This window comes from Nyctereutes procyonoides, unplaced genomic scaffold, assembly GCF_905146905.1.
Source record: "Nyctereutes procyonoides isolate TBG_1078 unplaced genomic scaffold, NYPRO_anot_genome, whole genome shotgun sequence".
Lineage (NCBI taxonomy): Eukaryota > Metazoa > Chordata > Mammalia > Carnivora > Canidae > Nyctereutes > Nyctereutes procyonoides.
In genome coordinates, this window is record NW_026575139.1 from 37,941,470 (window position 1) to 37,963,397 (window position 21,928).

At 44.8% G+C, this 21,928-nt stretch overlaps 2 protein-coding genes across 2 annotated transcripts; both read left to right on the forward strand.

Moving 5' to 3' along the window:
• The first annotated feature begins 33 nt into the window (after positions 1–33).
• On the forward strand, positions 34–8,119 carry L3HYPDH (trans-L-3-hydroxyproline dehydratase). Its single transcript, XM_055303706.1, has 5 exons — positions 34–608; positions 4,332–4,501; positions 5,369–5,491; positions 5,579–5,716; positions 7,181–8,119. The coding sequence occupies exons 1-5, from the start codon at positions 101–103 to the stop codon at positions 7,304–7,306; spliced, it is 1,065 nt and encodes a 354-aa protein (XP_055159681.1). The 5' UTR covers positions 34–100; the 3' UTR covers positions 7,307–8,119.
• A 5,777-nt stretch (positions 8,120–13,896) lies between these two features.
• Positions 13,897–18,365, forward strand: GPR135 (G protein-coupled receptor 135). The gene has a single exon (XM_055303707.1). The coding sequence runs from the start codon at positions 14,031–14,033 to the stop codon at positions 15,552–15,554; it is 1,524 nt and encodes a 507-aa protein (XP_055159682.1). The 5' UTR covers positions 13,897–14,030; the 3' UTR covers positions 15,555–18,365.
• The last annotated feature ends 3,563 nt before the right edge of the window (positions 18,366–21,928 follow it).

Here is a 21,928-nt window from a genome sequence, read left to right on the forward strand (position 1 = left end):
CGCCCCTCTCGCGAGGAGCGGGCGGGCGGGCGGGCAGGCAGGCTGGAGGCTGGGGGCGCACGCGCGGCGGGCCGGCGGCGGGGCTTCCCGGACGCAGGCGATGGAGAGGCCGCTGGCGGCCCCTCGGCTGCCCCCGCACGGCCCGGGGACGCCGGCGCTGTCGGTGGTGGACATGCACACCGGCGGCGAGCCCCTGCGCATAGTGCTGGCGGGCTGTCCGGAGGTGGCCGGCCCCACGCTGCTGGCCAAGCGGCGCTACATGCGCCAGCACCTTGACCACCTGCGACGGCGGCTCCTGTTCGAGCCCCGGGGGCACCGCGACATGTACGGGGCCGTGTTGGTGCCTAGCGAGTTGCCGGACGCGCACTTGGGCGTCCTGTTCCTGCACAACGAGGGCTACAGCTCCATGTGCGGCCACGCGGTGCTGGCGCTGGGCCGCTTCGCGCTCGACTTCGGGCTGGTGCCCGCACCCCCGGCCGGCGCCCGCGAGGCCCGCGTCAACATCCACTGCCCGTGCGGGCTGGTGGCCGCCTTCGTGGAATGCGAGCACGGCCGCAGCCGCGGCCCAGTGCGCTTCCACAGCGTCCCAGCCTTCGCGCTGGCCACAGGTAAAGGGCGGCACCCTCCCAGCGACTAACCACACTGTCTGTCTGGCTTGGGACTCACGCGGTGCAATTAACCCACCCACGAGCCTTTGCAGTTAATAAAAGGATTCCTCAAGATCAATGCAAGTGTGTGTCGGCATCTTAGTCTTGCATACTTGTGCGAGGCGTGCAATTCGGTTACCGCGCAGATTAGTTCACCTTGATCTTGAGCCTTGAGAGCACAGAATTCCGTGTCTCCCTTATTCAGCGCCTGTTCCCCCACTTTCAGACATTCCTAGAGATTTCACAGTTGGGTAAGTCTGATCGGGGCAAGGAAAGTGCAAAGAACAGCTAGTGTACCAAGGTTCATGAGCTGCTTCAGAATACACTTAGTAGACGCTAACCCGAAATGTTACTAAACCCTGTCTTGTTTTCCTCACCTGTAAAAAGTGCCTTCCCCACTTCTTTGGGAAAGAAATAATGAATGAATGAACTAGGCAGTTTATAAATTAGGGACATACAGATGTTGCTGCCTTTTTTTTTTTTTAATTCACTCATGATAGACATAGGGAGAGAGCGGGGGGCAGAGACACAGGCAGAGGGAGAAGCAGGCTCCATGCAGGGACCCCGACGTGGGATTCGATCCCGGGACCCCAGGATTACGCCCTGGGCCAAAGGCAGGCGCCAAGCCTCTGAGCCACCCAGGGATCCCCTGCTCTTACTCTTTAAGAACAGGAACAGACATTGAGTCCAAATCCTGACAACCCCTTAAAGCTAATAAAATTACTAACCTCTATGTGCCTATGTTTTTTCATTTGTTATCTCATTGAGTTTTTGGTGAGAAATTAAATGAGAGCATGCAAGATACTTAGAAATTTAAAAAGTACATTCCTAGTGCCAGAAAGACTACAGGAAATACAGGTTTGCTAGTTAAGAGTTCTGCAGGTGTGCTGACCCTTTAAAAAGTTTTGGTGGGTTCCCTAGCACAGAGCCTAGTCATGTAAAACAGGATGTATGTAACTATAACCCTTACAAAGAGGGAGATCTCTCCAAGGTAGTCATTATTGGAAGTGACCTGGAAGCTAGTTTGGTCAATTCAGGAATAGGGTTATCACTTCTCGTAAGTCTTCAATGCATGCAAATCATTCTATTAGATTTTTTTTATTTCAAGTTTTTATTTAAATTTTAGTTAACATATGATGTAATATTGTTTCAGAAGTAGAATTCAGTGATTCATCACTTACATTTAACACCCAGGACTCATCACAAGTGCCCTCCTTAATACCCATCACCCATTTAGCCTATCTCCCTATCCACCACTTCCCCTCCAACCCTGTTCTCTATAGTTAAGAGTCTCTTACAGTTTGCCCCTTACTCTTTTAACTTTCCCCTATGTTCATGTGTTTTGTTTCTTAAATTCCACATATGAGTGAAATAATATGGTATTTGTATTTGACTGATTTCACTTAGCATAATACACTCTAGCTCTATCCACATCATTGCAAATGGCATCATTTGCAAAAAGATTTCATTCTTTTTGATGGCTAAGTAGTATTCCATCGTGTATGAATATACCACATCTTCTTTATACATTCATCAGTTGATGGACATTGGGTTCCTTCCATTACTTAGCTATTGTTGACAATGCTGCTATAAGCATTCTATTAGATCTTGATCTTTCTTGAGGATTTGGATTCTAGATTAGCCTGATCAAGAATGATGCAGTAATAGCGCAGGCATTTGTCAGTCTTAGGGCAACCTCAGACAGCTGAAACACACAAGTTGATGAAGAATTCTCCTGCAGAAATTGATGGCACTTTGACCTCTAGGAGAGAATGGCATAATATCTGCATTGGGGGCAGGGGAGGGGGGAAATGGCACTTGAGATAGACAGGAGTTTGTTTAGGATTGCATCTCAAAAATCTCAGCAGTTTAAATACTTTAACTATCCTATTTCTTCCTAGGCAACCCCAGCAGCAGACTGGAAGCACTCTAGATTTGTGGGAAATGACAGCTAGCAGTAGGATTACCAACTATATCATTTTTCAGGGCTGGTTGGGGCAGGGCAGCCGATCTGTAAGCACAGTGGCTACTGAGAGCATCACTGTGAGACTATACAATAGTCAGTGAGCAGTAATGGTCACTCTGAGTCATTAAAAAAAAGTCCTAAATTCTCTATTTTGAAAAATGCTAAAAGGGTAGACTGATAGTGTTCAGGGTCACTGCTCTGCCCCTCTTCATCATGATGACCTTGTGAAAGGGATCCCATGCCTCAAGATCATCATCTACAAAATGAAGATGACAACAGTACCCACCTCAGAGGATTGCTGAGTTCATTTCCATTCCAATGTGCTAAAATGAAAACTACTTAGTTTTGTTACTGTATTCAAGTGCTAGAACAGTAGGTAGTCAATTAATATTTGTTGAATGGTAACTAAATAAATGAAATTGGGAGAAGAATATGGTAATTAGCAAATGAAATTATCCTCTTAAGAACCTTATCCTGGGGTGCCTAAGGCTCAGTTAAGTGTCTGCCTTCTGCTTAGGTCAGGACTTCAGGGTCTTGGGATGGAGCCTGCTTCTCCCTCACCCTCTGCTCCTCCACCCTGCTTGTGCTTTCTCCCCCTCATATAAATAAATATAAAATAATAAAATAAATAATAAATAGGAACCCTATTCCGATTGGAAATTAAACTTTTGGCCTTACTATTAACATTAATGTGCTCCTGATTTGTGCCAAGCACACCCCACACATTATCACATGGAATTCACACCACAGTCCTTTCAGGAGTGAATAGCAGTTCCATTTTACACACAAATACACCAAAGCACACTTAGCTTAGCTTTCCAAGCTTCCAGCAGCTCCTTATCTCCATCTGCTTCCTCATACTCCTTTCATTAAGTCTGATTTTTATGTTGCACCAGCATCAAGATAAAGGCATGTTTCATTCATGGTTGCTCTTTTACTTTTACAGGCATATTTTACCTTCTTCATTATAAACTTGCTCTGTTTTGACACATCATTTGTTAAAAGGACTCTGGGCTAGCCTGGAACTGATAAGTATATATAACTTACACAGAAAAATCTTTTTTTTTTTCACTTTGTTTTGACATTACAGTTGAAGAAAGCCAATTTGTGAATAGGATCAAAAATCCTATATTCAACAATTCCTAGCAGTATGAGAGTGGACTTACAATTTCCTTCATAGTTTTCACAGCTTGATGTCCCAGGATTTCTCTTCTCTCTGCCTCTATGAGGTTTCCTAGCAAAGACCTTCAGAGTAGTTAACAAAATAAGTATATATGATTTAAGAAAAACATGGCATTAGATGTTCTAAAACTTATGCAAGCATCATTAAGTTAAAAATCAATGCACTGGGGATCCCTGGGTGGCGCAGCGGTTTGGCGCCTGCCTTTGGCCCAGGGCACGATTCTGGAGACCCGGGATCGAATCCCACATCAGGCTCCCGGTGCATGGAGCCTGCTTCTCCCTCTGCCTATGTCTCTGCCTCTCTCTCTCTCTCTGTGACTATCATAAATAAATAAAAAAATTAAAAAAAAATCAATGCACTCAGCTAAAGGTCTATTATCATTTGATGCTTTCTCATTTTAAAAATGAAGTTGTGCTTCATTCCTTTTTATGATAGGAAAAAGTGCCCCTCCACCAAAATACACATATTAAAAATGCTGTGCATCGTATTGCCAAAAGACTATAAACAAACTTATTTTCAAACATATCTTTTTTAGATCTCTTAGTGAATATTCCTGGTCATGGAAAGATGGCGGTAGACATTGCATATGGTGGGGCATTTTATGCATTTGTTAGTGCTGAAAAGTTAGGCCTTGACGTTTGTTCTGCAAAGACAAGGGACCTTGTGGATGCTGCGAGCACAGTGACAGAAGCAGTCAAAGCTCAGGTCAGTAAAAACACTGCTTTCATAACAAGTGCTCTCCTCTGTGGCAGAGAAGAAATATAAATTACATGTCTACACAGAAAAGTTAAATATCTATATATTTAAATTATTAATAGTACTAAAAGCAAGGTACTGGTTACAATCTTGGGCTCTATAGCAAGACTATCTGGAAGTCTTATGTGCAAAGGACTTAGTATAGTGCCTGCCTATAATAAATGGTCAATAAATAACTTATTAACTTTATATACATAGTAGTGTAATTTGTAGTTATTCACACACAGAAAATGTATCAAAAAGCATTTCACTAATTTGAAACACATATGCTTTGCTTTATGTGGTCATTCTGCAAAACTTGCAAATAATAAATGTCAATTATAGATCACAAAATAGATTTCATTAAATCTGATCAGACTGTCTCTAGATGTTCACGGTCTGATTCCTCTACCTTATCCCCTTCAAGCTCCTGAAAGTGAGTGTATGACTGCCATCGCCTCTCCTGTTTGAGCAGCCATGGCCAGTCTGTAGCTTAACCATCCTGGGGTCAGTGCTTCAGAGAGTGTGAGCATTTGAAGTGTGTATGTGTATAAAATAGGACTGTTCCTTTAGTAGAGGCTATATGCAGGACAAATTCCTTAGAAAGGACTTAAAGTTTGAAAAGAATCATAACTTCAATAAAACCATGTTTATTTATCTAGACAAAGACATCATTTACTGCCTTGACTCAAAAGGTGTTTTTAAAATGAGAGTTAAAAGTTAAGTCTAAGAGTGTCCCATCTACATTATTTATAAAAATAAGTTTGAATCAAAATATTTATTTTACATGTACTTTTACATGACAATTTATATATGATACTTTTTTATTATTTGTAGTTTAAAATTAATCATCCTGAGAGTGAAGACCTTTCCTTTCTGTACGGAACTATATTAACAGATGGAAAAGACACTTATAGTGAGGAACCAACCACCAACATCTGTGTGTTTGCAGATGAACAGGTATTAAAACTGTAATGTTTGGGACAAAAGCCAGAGTACAGACCTGGAACACTGTGAACACTCTTATCTTCATTTATTCTGAAACAGGTTGACAGAAGTCCTACTGGCTCAGGAGTGACAGCCCGAATTGCCTTACAGTATCACAAAGGCCTTCTAGAACTGAACCAGACCAGAGCCTTTAAAAGCAGTGCAACTGGCTCAGTATTCACAGGGAAGGCTGTGAGGGTGAGTGACGCCCTTAGCTTCTTACTTGTGTGTTACTTTGGAAACTGAAGAGGTCTGAGTTGGGTGTTCAGTAAGTTTCACTCAGCTCTGAGAAGAAAACTTTAAAGCAGGCCTGTAAAAACTTCTGTTCAGCTACAACTGTGGATCGGAAACTGTGGGCGTCCCTAAGGTCCTTTCCAAAGGTCCACAAGGCCAAAACTTGGTATGCATTAACATTAAGACATTTGTTTTTCACTTTCATTGTCACATGAGTGTACCATGGAGCTCTCCAGAGGCTACATGATAGGTGACAGCCCAACCCAGTTTCCTAATCTAGTAACTGACATTTAATCATAAGATTTAGTTAACCTCATGTTTAAAACTTAGGAAGTGAGGGGCACCTTGGTGACTCAGTTGAGCATCAGACTCTTGGTTTCAGCTCAGGTCATGATCTCAGGTTGTGAGCCCCTCCAGGCTCCATGCTCTCAGCAGGGAGTCTGCTTCTCTCCCTTTCCATCTGTCCCTCCCCCACTCACACTCAAGTGCTCTCTCTCTCTCTCTCTCTCTCTAATAAATAAATATTTAAAAATATTAAGAAATAAAAGGATACTCTGTAAATAAGATTTGAAGTTACTTCTTTTATAGTTAATAATCCTACTTGATGGGACAGCTTCACCCACACCACGTGCCCTCCCTCTCTGTCCAGACTCTTCCAAGCTCTTGGATGGTACCTTCTCAGTCTCTTCCCCTGCCCCTCTCCCTGTCCCTGTCCTTCCACTTATGGGTCCCCAGCATTTCAGCCTTAGTTTCCTTCTCATCTCATCTGTATTTTGATGCCACTGGGCAATTTCACCCGCTTGTGAGGCTTCAACCCACTCCCAACCACCCCGATGATGACTCCCAAACCTTCATCCCTCCCATGCCTACTGTGTGCCTCTCTCCTGAGTCTAACGCTCGTATTCCCAACTGCCCACCAAACTCATCTCAAAATGACTGTTATAAAGTTCTTCCTTCCCCCTGAACATGCTCCTCCCATCTCATTTCCTATCTTGATTAATGGCAGTACCTGCCTCACTTCCCAACTAGGAGCTGTGCCCATGCTGAGCCCATTCTTCCTCCTCACCTCCCACACATGCTAGTCCCTGGGCCAACCAGTCCTGCCTGCAAAGTAGCTCTCTTCTCTTCTTCTTCATCCTCCCTAAAATCTGTCCTCATGACTCTAGAGTCAGTCAATGAATGAAGGTTACCTCTGAAGAAGTTTCTAGGTTTCTAATTGCTTTCCTCTCAGATTTATTCTCATTTTACAGCTAAACTTAGCTAAACACAAACCTAATCATGTCACTCTCCCTAAAAACCTTCCATTACCTACAAGATCCACCCTTGAGTTTTCTTTAAAATGGTAGAAATCAAGATGATGATGACTTTTGGGCCAGACAGAACATGAGTGCAGTATTTTGGTATTATACTCCTTTCATCTTTTCTCAGGAAGCAAAATGTGGGGATTTTAAAGCTGTTATCGTGGAAGTCTCTGGACAAGCCCATTACACAGGTACAGCAAGTTTTATAGTGGAAGATGATGACCCTCTGAGGGATGGATTCCTTCTCAAGTGACTTCTTCAAGCTTTTCAGGGCTTTTCTGAATGATGTGGAAAATGATATGAAACTGTATGATTTCTTTCTAAAATATTATGCTGTGACTAAATATAATCATTATACGTGCACATGTAATTGGTATAAATGCCACTTAGGTCTAGCTTTTAAAATGCTGAAAATTCAGAATATTTTTGTAGTTATTAACATATCAGGTAAAATTCATATCTTAGTCCCGTTACTTTTTAAGTATTACACTATGCCACTTACTGTAATAGTTTGTAGACGCTCTTTGAATAATAGTTTGAATTGTAGCCCTCATAACAATGACTCTTACAAGTTCATTATTTTAGTCTTCCAGTTTTTGAGTCAAATACATCCTATCCTGTACATAGGATGTCATGTACATCCAACATGGGCAGGATGTAAGGAGGATGGATTATTATAAGGTACTCAACATTTAGCATACATAGCCTGGGAAGAATTGGGGTGGCTCAGCTTCTTTGGATAGATGTCACTTACAGCTGCTCCCAGGATGTTCTGTGGGCTGCAAAGTCCAGCTCCTACTCCAAGGTAACTGAAGTGCCATAAGCTGATGTGAGAAGACCAATGAATAATCAGACGTTTGTTATATCTTTAAGGCTCTTATAAAAGGGTTTGTGTCATTACTGCATTATAAACACAGTGGGAATCAATGAATAAACTACAGTAGAGTGAGTCTCATACACTATCAACTACGTGCCAGATTTAAAACTTGAAATAAATGTTAACTGTTAATTTTTGCTAGCTAATTGTCTGTGAACCTGTTAAAAATAAATTGGATCACTCAGTTAAGTGTCTTACTCTTGATTTTAGTTCAAGTCATGATCTCACACTTGTGAGATGGAGCCCTGAGTCAAGCTCTGCACTTAGCATGGAGTCTGCTTGAGATTTTCTCTCTCCCTCTGCTCTTCCCTGCACTCTCTAAAATAAATAAGTAAAATCTTTAAAAATAAATAAATAAAATGTGATCATTTTTCAGTCACTATAAAATGAAGTATTAAAAAGTTATTCAATATGTGATGCTCCCAATAGTCAGTAGACTCCTGTGAAGTATTTTTTTCTGAGCATACAGAAGCTAATAAGTAATTAATTTTAACTGGTTTCATCATCAGTTATTAAGTCTGTGATTGAATTACCAGACTAAAATGAAAGCTTTAGAGCTTTGTAACTTTATAGTTAATGTTCTTGATTTCCCTATTATACAAAAACTAACGTTTTCCACTCATTTTCTATAAAATTCTGTGGTAAAGGTACCATTTATCCTCAAAAATGACACTACCACTAGTTTACTATGGGTAAGAAATTTTGTACACATTAGGGAGATTTGCTGTACTTTCTTTGTAAAATGAAAACAGAGGCAGCCCAGGTGGCTCAGTGGTTTAGTGCTGTGCCCAGGCATAATCCTGGAGACCCGGGATCGAGTCCCACATTGGGCTCCCTGCATGGAGCCTGCTTCTCCCTCTGCCTGTGTCTCTGCCTCTCTCTGTCTCTCTCTGTGTCTTTCATGAGTAAATAAATGAAATCTTTAAAAAGTAAAATGAAAACAGAATTACTATTTTCTCTCCAAATTTCACAAGTCATAATAACTTATCTATGTTAAAAAGTAGATATTGCCCATATTTTCCTAAATTCTAATCCAAACCGGAGTGAAACCCTCGCAGTGATATTCACCTCTTCTGTAGGTCACCATCTCTCTTGGAGTCAACACTAGGGAAATGAACTCCCCTGCCCACCCCACACCTCCATGTGACTAACCAGTCACAAAGCCCTACTTGAGTCTACCTTCTAAATACTGCTCACAATTATCCTTTCCCATCCTTGGAAGGGTCTTTCCTTGTCAATTAACCCCTTTCAAGCCAACCTGCTTCCCCTCACTGATCTCTCAGCTCTAGGTACTTAAATGTGCTTGTCATAAACAAAATGACACAAACTTCCTTTGTCTGCTTCCGTCTCTAGTTTGCTGTCACCCGTTTCCTTCCCTTTGTAGTCAAATTTCTACATTCCTGACACTCTGCTCATTGGGTACATTTTCTTCCATTTGTTATTTGACTATTGTCATTTGGTTTCTACCTCATTATTCATTGGAAATTATGCCTGACCTACCTAACTGCCAGATCTAACAGTCACCTGGGTTTTTACCCAATGCATGGTGGGTGCTGCCGCACACTTCTGGCAGGGAAGTGTGGTACATTTTATTTTATTTTATTTTATTTTTTTTCAAGGTGTGGTACATTTTAGAGCAAACACCTCCATGCCCTTGGTGCTGGGTCAGTCACAGAAACACTGAAGCTCTCAAGGTCACTAGATTAGTACCCAGTCTTCATTAGTACCCACCAGTGCTGCATCTGGGTGGGCCCAGGGCCATCTCCTCATCACCATCAAGTTGCAATGAGTTTTGCTCCAAGTCCTCTAGAGACTCCATAAGAGTTGGGGCACCCTCCTCTTCAACTCCTAAAACCCACAAATTCCATACCATCCCTCCTTAGGATGATGTGCCTCATACATGTGGGTATGAATTACTTGGGGATCTTAAACTAGATTCACATTTATTAGGTCTGGGGCAGGGGTGGGGGGGCAGTTCTAGCAAGCTCCCAGGTGATGCTGATGCTACCGGTAGGACTGCATCTGAGTAGCAAAACTTCTTTAACCAATTTATTTTACCCATTTGGATCTAAGCTTTACAGATGAGCCTTCTTTTCACTCTAAAAGACATGAGGAGCCTATTAGCTCTCCGCCTGGAGGTGACCTCATGGTCACAGCAACTTTCCTGAGAAGAGGCTGAGAAAATGACCTTACTTTGAAAAGCAAAACAAAATGAAAATCCAAAACACAAGTCCTCTGACTTCTCAATTGGCCCGTATGCCTCATTAAATATTTCACTCATCTGCCTGGTTTTCTCCCTTTACCTGCTTCTTAATTTTTCTCTACCCCCTCACATTCCACCCAGGGTTCTTCTCCCTCTTCACTCAACCCCCTGTCCCTAACCATCACATTCATGCCCATGCTTTTAGAGAGAGGCTGACAACTTCCAAATCTCTAAATTCTAAGGTCTAGAGCCATACTGCAGGTCTACTAGTTGGTGGACAAGTCAAACTCATCCGCCTCCTAAAATGTGCCCCACCTCCTGTATTCTCTGCCCTGATGAATGGTACTCCCAGCTCTCGAGCCAGGAACTCACGATTTATCCTTGGCTCCTTGTTCATGCCCTTTCGTCTTTCTGCAGATGTCTGTGGATTCGGCAAGCATCATTCTCTTCCCCTAACTTTAGCAACAACACTCACTTTTTCCTGTGGAAAACTACCCATCCCTTGCATGCAGCCTTAGCTGGGATGGCCAGATTCTTTCTCGCTGGACCTGGGATCTTGAGAGAAATGACAGAAAGTCTGAAAAATGGCTGAAGTAGACTTAGTCCAATAGTGCTTTAAAGAGATCACCTTCAATTAGTTTCTGCATCTCTACCTGCTATCTCTGCCCTGATTTCTCTTGTTCTTGGGGCTAGCAGTTAGATTTTTCTTTTGTAATTTGAATGCCCTCTATCCTTCCAATAAATGCCTTTTTTGCTTAAGTGAGATAGTGCCCTGTTTATATTGCTTATATCCAAAGACACTAGTCCATATACTACCTCCTTAAAATCTTTTCTCCTTCTTCACTATGCCTTAATTCAGAGTCTTGTCATTTCTCCTCTGGGTATTACAGTGACTTTTCTTTACTGGTCTCCTTGTTGCCAGATTCTCCTACGGTGAGGAAGAGGAATTAAGGTAGAAAGGAGTCTAAGTTTTCACCATATAAGCCTGATAGAAGATAGGGCCATTTTCGGAGACACAAAACATTGAGGACCAAGGGTTTTTAGGGAAAGTAGATCATAAGTTCCATTTTGGTCATGTTGAGTTTGGGTACTTTTGCACATCCAGGGAAGATGCCACATAACAAGCAATAGGGTAGGCAGCCCTGGTGGCTTAGCAGTTTAACACCGCCTTCAGCCCAGGGCGTGATCCTGGAGACCCGGGATCAAGTCCCACATTGGGCTCCCTGCGTGGAGCCTGCTTCTCCCTCTGCCTGTCTCTCTCTCTCTCTGTCTCTAATAAATAAATAAAATCTTTAAAAAAAAATTAAAAAACAAGCAATAGGGCTTAGGCAAGAGATATAATATGGAATTATGAATATATAATTTTCAAACTCTGGGTGTAGGATGAGGGAGGCAGTTCAGAGCTGCCAAGGACCAGGCCTTGATGGACTCTAACATTTAGAGGCCGATGATGGGGGGTGAACAGACAGGGGGCATTGAGGCAAACAGGGCAGGCAGAAAACTAGGAGTGTGTGTGAGGTCCCTCCCTCTTGTCTTTCTGAACCATACCTGACCATGGCCTTCCTGTGCTTCCAGCTCCTATTGATCAATGGCTAGTGCCAGCACCCTATCCACCCCAATGCAGTTCAATCTGTAACGTGGCACGTAAAGTGTAAGAGCGTGCCAATCAACCTTTATCATTTGTCATTTTATGATTTATTTCTCTCTTCACTCCCTAACCTCACTCACCAGCCACCCAAGAGTCAGGTACTCAGGCAATGACCTTCAGACTTTGCACGGGAATCAAATGTCCTTCCCTGTCTTCTCTTTTTGGAGAGTCCAATGTCACCACTTGTGTGAAGTCTTCATCAGCTACCCGAAGAAAAGTCAGTCACCTCAATAGAATTTCATTATATTTTTTTAACAACACCTATGATATTGTAATATATTTGTGTTTGCCTAATACTGTAAGCTTCTTTGGGCTGAGATCCTTGTTATCTCTGAAAACCTAGCACAGAGATTTGCTAAGTAAATTCATCTATTATATATTTTCATCTTAATTCAGTGGTTCTTGGTTGTGGTCATCCTCTCTTCCTCAGGGACATTTTTGTCACTACTGCCATGTTGTGGGTAGAGGCTAGAGACACTGCTAAACATCCTATAATGCAATACTATAATGCATTAGTTTGCCACCTTAAACTTCTATTCATACTGCAAATTTCCAGTAAGATAATTTTTCCTTACTGAAATAAGTATCCCAAGCACTAATACCAGTGCATTCTAAGATCTGCAGATGTACTGGTCATTCTTTAGAGCAGTGTTTCTCAAACTATACTGTGCATCAGAATCACTTGCAGGGCATATGGCTGGGCCCCACCCCCAGAATTCAGATTCAGTAGATTTCAGGCAGGGCCTCAGAATCTGCATTTCTAACAAGGTCCTAGGTAATGCTAATGCTGTTGGTGTAGGGTCCAAATTTTGCAAACCACCGTTTTAGAGAATGTAAGGGTTTATCACATTTTCCCCCTTTAGAGGCTATGCTCAGAAACTTGGGATGCAGCTTTCCTGAGCAGGTGGGACCTTTTCTGTTCCTGAATCTCCCAGCGAGATACCAGGAGCTGCATCAGTGGTGACTCCCTGGGTGGTAGTAGTTTAGACCCAAAACATACTACATTCCAGAGGTCTGAGGAAGGCTGCCAGGAGGGCAAGGAACCAGTGGCTCTCCACCCTCCTGCCCCCATGTGTGAACCAGTAATGGTCCTAAGGTCTAGGCCCTTGAAAACAAGATGACATGCTGCCTCCTGGACCCATATCCTAGCTCCTCAGAGAAACTGTATCAGAATTACCCGTGCTGTTTAGATTCATGGGCCCAACCTCAGTAATCCTCGCAGTCAGCCAGTGAGTGTGCACTTTAATAAGCTCACTACCTTAGTGGTTCTCAAAGTGTGGTCCTCAGACCAGCAACATCATCATCACTACCTACAAACTTGTTAGAAATTTAAATACTGGACAGGACCCCAGACCTACTGAACCTGAAACTTGGGTTAGGCCCAGTCACTTTTTTGTTTGTTTGTTTGTTTGTTTTTAAGATTTTTAAAACTCTATTTACTCATGAGAGACACAGAGAGGTGGGGGTGGGCAGAGACACAGGCAGAGGTAGAAGCAGGCTCCATGCAGGGAGCCCGAGGTGGGACTCGATCCTGATCCCGGGTCTCCAGGATCACGCCCTGGGCCAAAGGCAGGCGCTAAACTGCTGAGCCACCCGGGGATCCCTCTAGACCCAGTCACTTGTATTTTAACAAGCCCCCTCTACCTGATGCTGTTGCACGCTCCAGTTTGAGAACACCTGGTTTGTATTATCCTGCCCCTAAAGTTGAAATCTCCGGATTTGGACTGTTTTTCACTTCGGGTTCTAGATGGCTTTCCTGCCTGCCTGCAGGTGCCAGAACCGTCAGCAGGAAGCAGGAGGTCCCCAACAGAGGCCTCCTTGTAGGACATCTGTGACCAACGAGACGGATGGAGAGTGAACCCTTGTCGAATGCGGTCATTTATATGACGGCGGGTCCCGCTCTTCCTGGCCCTCTGGAGGGTCCTCTGGAGGGTGCGCCTGGTCCCCTCTGGGGGGGCCCCGCCCCGCCCCCCCCCCGCTGGCGGGCTAAGCTCGGGGCGGGGATGCGGCGGGCCGGCGTCTCGGAGGCCCTGGGCCGGCGGCCCGCCCCGCGCTCCTGCGTAAACGCCGTTCCCCGGGCAACGCCTGGAAGCCACGTCAGAGCACCGCCGGGTCCCAGGCGACCGCCGAGCCCGACTCCCGGCAGAGGCCTCCGGCCCGAGCCCCAGGCCAGCCCCCCCCCCCCCCGCGGGCTGGCGGCCGCCTCCCCCGGTGCGGGATGAACGCCGCCGCGGCCGCCGCGGGGCCCCATGGAGGAGCAGCCGCCGCCGGTCCGCCCGCCCGCGGGGATGGCCTTGTCGGGCAGCCCACGCCCCGGTGTCCCCTCCGCGGTCGGCGCACCTGGCGGGACTTCCTCCGCCGCGACGGCTGCCGCCGTGCTCTCCTTGAGCACCGCGGCCACCGCGGCCACCGCGGCGCTGGGGAACCAGAGCGATGGGGGCGGGGGCGACAGCACGGGCGCCTGGGCGGGCGGCGGGGGCGGCGGGGGCGGCGGGCCCCGGGCGGCGGGGAGGCCCCCGCCGGGCCCCGAGGCGGCGGCGCCGCTGCTGTCGCACGGGGCGGCGGTGGCGGCGCAGGCGCTCGTGCTCCTGCTCATCTTCCTGCTGTCTAGCCTGGGCAACTGCGCGGTGATGGGGGTGATCGTGAAGCACCGGCAGCTCCGCACCGTCACCAACGCCTTCATCCTCTCCCTGTCCCTGTCGGACCTGCTCACGGCGCTGCTCTGCCTGCCCGCCGCCTTCCTGGACCTTTTCACGCCGCCGGGGGGCTCGGCCCCCGCCCCCGCCGCCGCCGCCGCCGCCGCCGCCGCGGGGCCCTGGCGCGGCTTCTGCGCCGCCAGCCGCTTCTTCAGCTCGTGCTTCGGCATCGTGTCCACGCTCAGCGTGGCGCTCGTCTCCCTGGACCGCTACTGCGCCATCGTGCGGCCGCCGCGGGAGAAGCTCGGTCGCCGCCGCGCGCTGCTGCTGCTGGCGGGCGCCTGGCTGGCGGCCCTGGGCTTCTCCCTGCCCTGGGAGCTGCTCCGCGCGCCCCGCGCGCCCCCCGCGCCCCCCGCGGCGCAGAGCTTCCACGGCTGCCTGTACCGGACGTCCCCGGACCCCGCGCAGCTGGGCGCGGCCTACAGCGTGGGGCTGGTGGTGGCCTGCTACCTGCTGCCCTTCCTGCTCATGGGCTTCTGCCACCACCACATCTGCAAGGCGGTGCGCCTGTCGGACGTGCGCGTGCGGCCCCTGACCACGTACGCGCGCGAGCTGCGCTTCTTCAGCGAGGTGCGCACGGCCACCACCGTGCTCGTCTTGATCGTCTTGGTGGTCGGCTGCTGGGGGCCCCACTGCTGCCTGGTGCTGCTGGCCGCGGCCCGCCAGGCCCCGGCGGCGCAGGCCCCCTCGGCCCTCAACGTGGCGGCCGTCTGGCTGACCTGGGCCAACGGGGCCATCAACCCTGTCATCTATGCCGTTCGCAACCCCAACATTTCCGTGCTCCTGGGACGCAGCCGGGAAGAGGGCTACCGGACTAGGACCGTGGACGCCTTCCTGCCCAGCCAGGGCCCAGCCCTGCGGGCCAGGAGCCGGAATCGCCTTGGAAACCGCTGTGCCAGCCGGCTGCGAGCTCGCAGCGGCAGGTCATCTTCCAGCCCTGCCAGCGGGATGGGGGGGGACGTGGCCATGTGGGCGCGAAAGGACCCCGTCGTGCTTTTTTGCAGGGAGGGCCCCCCGGGGCCTGTGACTGCAGCGGTCCAGCAGCCGAAGCCTGAAGGCGGGGATGCCCGCCTCTAAGAAGGCTCGGGATGCATAGCTGGTGAAGGCACATTTTCCACCTGCTGCGTTTAACGATGCAGGATTCCGGGGGAGAATCGTGTATTTCATGAAGGCAAACATTAAAAAAAAAAAGAAAGAGAGAGAGACCAAGGGGGAGGCTTACCACTTCCCCCAAACAACATAGGAGACAATGTGCCCTTCTTCAAAAGTGCCAAATGTAAAATGCAAACATTAAAACAATATCAAACCACACAACCAAGCATTGTGAACTGTAAGTGCCAAAAACGACAAAAATAGAATTCACGATTACCGCTAAGCTCATATTACAGGCATCACACTGTGAAATGAACAAACAAAAATCATTGAATGCCACCAGGATTTGTCTAAATGCAGAGTTTCAGGAAGGAATGGAGATCTTCAGGATTACTTGAAGGGCCCTCTAAATCACCAGCATTCAACAAAACTTGAGATTTTAGAACTTGCACCTTTGAGACATGCTTTGGCTGCTTAGGTTAGGAACGAAAAATTCTTATCTTTACACACTCTGGTGTACTTCCCTCCCATCCCATGTCCCTGTGATTTTTGTGGGAAATTTTATACTCATATCCCATTTTAAACCATTTTAGAATTTTGAAATTGTGTCTTGTTGCCATAAAATCGACCATCTGAAGGGCAAGTAGAAGTATGAACATAAAGAAATGTGGCTGTTGAAAACTGTATACCAAAATTATACCTTACCCTTACTCTCACTTGCTACTTTTGTCTCTAATCACTCTGAGATGCCGTTCTCAGAGTACTTTCACATTAAAAAGAAATAACTTGCATAGTACAAAATCTTTGCCTTTTGAGGTAAATTTGATTTTTGCATCCAAAAATTTAATTTGAAGTCACATTGATTGAATCAGGTGAGTAATGCCACTTTTATGTATATAAAAAATGAGAGCTCTGTAAAGTAACAAGATTGGTTTTCCTCTGTGGCTTACCAACCCAAGATGATTACAGAAAACTCTAGAGCTATTCTGAGAAGTGGTTGTATTCTTAGAATAAGCATAGTGCTTTCCATGGGCATTATACCCTCCTACATGTGGAAATTTGGGTATATTTGTAATAAAAAAATGAATACTTGCTTTTATAGACATGATTTGTCTAAAATAATGTGGTTGTTATTAGAAAGGGAGAATAGATGTAGTATTATTACATGTAATAGGGTGTTAATAATTTGGGTATGAAGTCAGAAAGAAACTTCAAGCTGGAAATGTTTTCAGAAATGTGCAAAACAAAGATGCTTTTTAAAATTCAAAGGCACAGTTCAGGATTTGTGTGTGTGAGATTTCTCACAGTAAATGCCATTATTCACAGAATCATTTACTCAGAATTTTAAAAGCTATTTTTGTTTTCTCCCTCTTTCCTTTCCTCCACTGTGCCTCTCTTCTCTTCAGCATTTCACAGCCTTACTTGAATAAGTACTTTAAACTAGATATGGAATGACATCAGCTATCTCATAATGATTTCAATGTGAAATAGCCACGTTTTTTTTCCTTGTATTTAAATATTTTGATGAGTATTTAAACTTTGGTGTAATAAATGGGTGTATGTCATTATTTTGTAATCAAGGATGGAAATACATGATTCATGTCAGAGCTAAAGATATTTAATTTTTTCTCATGCTCAAACATAAGTTTATAAATTATCTGTATATATCTTGCCACACTCAATATAGACAAAGTAGATGAGATCATCTCTCCTCTTTAGCACTCATTATATATATACAGACTTAATGCAGCTGAACTAACATTTAACAAATATCTATAGTATTTGCCTATTAAAGCAAAACAATTGTGTATTTTTTGGCCTTCTGAGAAAATGGAAGTCATGTCTGGCATTTAGGAAGAAATGATAAAGTCTTCCAGTTAGGAAAGCTATCAGAGAATAGGAATTCAGCGACAATGAGTAAAGTTAGGGATCGTAGGGGAAGGAGGCAAATGTGGTGCAAAATGGGATATTGCCTCAAAAGAAAAATCAAAGGAAGATATTTTAAAAATAAACATGGCATGGAATAAATAAACTTTCTTGGTGAGTGAAGGAAAAATCTGAGAGATTGCAAGTGACAAGGTGGTGGCATGAGAGACGTTAAGGCAGGAAAGGAAGCCCATCCTAACTCTTGGTAGGTAGTGGTAGGAAGTTTTAAGAAAGGGATGGCTTGAGGAAGAGACCATTCTGCCAGGAGCTGTAAGCGTCATGGTTGGCAAAAATGAAAGGGGAAAGAGAGAACAGTGCCAATAAGGTACTAAAAGAAATTACAGTGTTGTTTGCTTGTTTGTTTATTTGAAGCCATACAACTAGTCAGTGATAGAACTAGGCCACAGTCTGTCCAGACTTGGGAGCCCTGTATTCTCTTCTCTGCCCTCTGTTACTCCCACAAAGGTCAGTGGATAGGGAAACTAAGGATGAGAACTTGGGGTACTATTATCTTCAGCAGCAGCAACATCATCACCTTTATTACCATAACCATCATCACCAGCACCACCATCGTCTTCCTCTCCACCACCATCACCATCTACAATTTTGATTTCCTATTTTATATCAGGCAACTTCCCTGGGTGCTAAGGCTACTTGGAGGTAGAAATCACAGAACCTGCTTTAACCGTCTAACTGGGGACCTTGTGCTTTGTAGCATTGGCCCTAATCAAGGACTCTACCTGCAGAGAAGAAAAGGTGTAGCATTTTCAGAGATGGTTCTCAAGGGAGACAGATTTAGAAGTGAAAGATAGGTCAAAGCCAGCAGCCAATTTGGTCCCTTTGTAAATACTTAGAGATAGAAATTAATGCCTTGAATAAAAGATGGAGAAAGAATGACTCTCAAAAATGTTTTAAGAATTTGTTTACTTTTTAACAGAGAGGGAGAGAGTATAAGCGGGGAGGGGGGGTGGGCAACAGAGGGAGAGGGAGAAGCAGGCTCCCCACTGAGCAGGGAGCCCAGTGGGGGGGGGGGGGCTCCATCCCAGGACCCTGGGATCATGACCTGAACCAAAGTCAGACGTTTAACTGACTGACCCAAGATGCCCCATGACTCTCAAATTTAAAACTTAGACTTTTCCTCATCTGACAAAGTGCACCATTACAGTGATTTTGTTCGAAAAGGAGAAGCTATATTAGGATGTATTAAATATTGCATAATACATCAAGGCCAGAATGTAATCCTTCCTGTCATATTCGGCTCCCAGTTTGAATGTTTCATTTGAATGACAATAACAGCAACAAGTCACATTCAGTCTAATACATACATTACCCTATCTGATCCTCAAAGCAACTCTTTAAGAAGGTGCTGTATTATCACTAGCCCCATTTTACAGATGAGAAAACTGAGGCACAGAGGTGCAATGTGATTTGCCTAAGGTTACACAGGAAGTGTGTGCCAGACATAAGATTTGTACCTTGCACCAATAAAAAATAAATTTATAAAAAAAAAAGGGGGGGGAAAAAGATTTGTACCTCACAGACTGGCGCCAGAAGTCCTGCCTTAACAACTGCACTGTGCTGTCTGTCTCTCTAATTTGCAAAAGAAAGTGGAAAACCTGGAAAAGAGCCAGACAAGGTAAAGACAATTATCAAAGGGATGGGGAAATAGATATAATAAAATGTAAAGGGAAGGATTTGATTTAGAGAACACTTGTATAAGAAATGTGATTTTAAAGTATATGAAGAAATTCTGAGCAGTTATTTTCTGATATAATCCCAGCCCTGAATGACCCAATCATCTGTCTTCTCCATTCTTGTTCCAGAGTAGTTGAGCACAACTGGAGGAAAGTCATAGATCAGATCAGTTAGTACCCTCTGCACCTAGAATCCAGCCCCTCTACCCTGCCCAGTAATTTGAAACTTTTTGCTCATCAGCTCACTCTTTCTGCTCACTTTAGTGACCTTTCAAACTTTCTCTGCTCAAACCATAACTGACCCCCCCAAAGATGAACTTTGCTCTTACTTCACCAGGAAAGTAGACACCATCATATTTTAGCCATAAAGCATTATAAACGACATTGCATTTATACCAGTCCTCAGCTCTGTCTTTCCAATAGTAAAGAAACGGGAGCTTTCTCCAGCCTCAGGAATCTCATGCTAGCCTCCCCTCAGCATCCTTAGTCTGGTACCCTTAGTCTTTCCCACCGAACCAATTCCTTCCCATGAGCCCATAAGCTCTCACTTAAAAGGAAAAACCCCCAAAGCCTCTCTTCTTCTTCCTTCCCTTTTCTCTCCCTCAGCTCGCTGTCTTCAGCTGAACTTGTCAAAAAAAAAAAAAATTGCCTATACTTTATAGCTGATCTAAATCCTAGTCTATGATTTTAACGGTGCAATAAAGTTGTCATTTTTATGCAATTCGATTTTTTCCTAATTCTCTCTTCTGCTGCATAGCAAATAACTTAAGATGGTGGCACCTAGGTGCTAGAGGCTTATTTAGCACCAAGCATTGATAACCATCAGTCCTCAGTGGTCATCCGTCTGCCCTGGCATCTGCCAATCAGTCTCCAGCCACATCCAAAGTTTGCTACATGATTAGCCCCAACTAAGTCCAGGAGGCTCCAGCTCTAACTGTAGACCACTTTAGAGCTCCTCTTTGAACATGAAAAAATTATTACTCCATCTCGGCATCATGGAGGGCTGTGCCACATCCACAGTGCTATCTCTGGATCTTTTTTTTTTTAAATCATTTTTAAATATTTTTGATTATTTGGTACTTTTTGGTGCTGTTGGGTCAACAAATCAAAATGATACATAAAGTATACATTGGAAAAAAATTAAAAAAAAATAAAGTATACATTGGGAGTTCCATTTGTGGAATGGCAGTGAGGATCTCTGTGGACCCACACCAGTGAAACAAGTATAATTGGTCAAAATTATTTAAAAAGCAACCATTTGAAGTCCCTGGCAATTGTCATAACAGCAGACAGCAAATGAAAAAACATTTATTCAAGAAAACCTACTGTAATTCAATAAGAAGACCAAGAGCTGGTGGCATCTGAATTATAAAGCCACTCGCTCTCCTTGCTCCCAGCCCAGTGTGACAGAAACTCCACTTCAGGCCAGTACAACCAAGTACATGGGGCTCCCTCTTTCCCAGCTCCCCGTTGAGGACTGGTATCTCCCTGGGAGGAACAGGCCAGGAGAACTTCTCATTTTTCAGCTACATGTTGCAGAGGCTCAATTCCAGGCGAGTGTAGCCAAGAGGTTATAAGTTCTCTTCTTCCACTCAACCTCCACTCCTAGGACAGATACTTGATCTCAGGGAAAGCGTGCTGGGAATACCGGGGTACTATTGTCCTCAACTCAGCTCATTTGTAGGATGGAGATCCCATGCTGGGACAGACAAGAAGACCAGAGGCTCCTGCCCACATGCAGTGCCTTGCTCCTAAAGCAGGGTGTCACTCCAAAAACTGTTGGCCACTGTCCCTGCCCCCAGCCTCAGAGCTCTGGCTCAGATAATTTGGCCAGGGGTATAGACAGGACTTTAAACAGAGTGCTAAGGCTCTCCCCAAAGCAACTAAATTTATGTGAAACAGAGTATGGGGAGGTCTAAGTCTAAGGGCATTCCCGACACAATGGAGTTTTGGTGGCTTATATATCTATATATGAGGAGGCTATTAGCTGCATCAGTGAGAGAAATGAGCTAAAACATTCTCCAGCTGGTTTACCAGAGAGAACCAGGGAAAGAAATAGCTAAGAAAAGCCTTGAATTACATTTGAGTTTTAAAAGTTCTTTGTTTTAGATAACAGTCTTTTATCTTTTGCAAGTATTTTTTCCCCCAGTCTATGGCTTATCTTCTCATTATCTTGGCCTTTTCAGCATAAACAAACAAACAAACAAACAAACAAAAACCATGAAATTTGACAGTTAAGACCATGACAAAAAGACAGAGTCATTCTTATCAATTAGAGTCTTCTCCTCCCCTAAGGGGAACTTTGGAAATTTGTGGGAGCATTTTTGGTGTCACAATGAAACTTAGTGAGTGGTGTCTAGGAATGCTAGATGTCTGGCAAATAACATAATACTGTCCAGTGAAGAACCGTCCCTTCATTCCAGACAGATTTCAAATGTCCCACCAGATGCTGAAACAGCTGAAAATCTATGAATCATTATTTAATTCCATACATTTAATCTGTTCTGCATAGAAACACAATATTTTGACTGTGGTTTTAACAGACACTGAAAAGTTCCCTGAAGTGCAACTGTTTCATAAATAGGAAATTTATTATATTTGTTCTATTTAGGTTTTTATGAAGCAATAGTCACCATTTTATTTTTTTAAGATTTTATTTATTTATTCATGAGAGACACAGAGAGAGAGGAAGAGACATAGGCAGAGGGAGAAGGCTCCATGCAGGGAGCCCGATGTGGG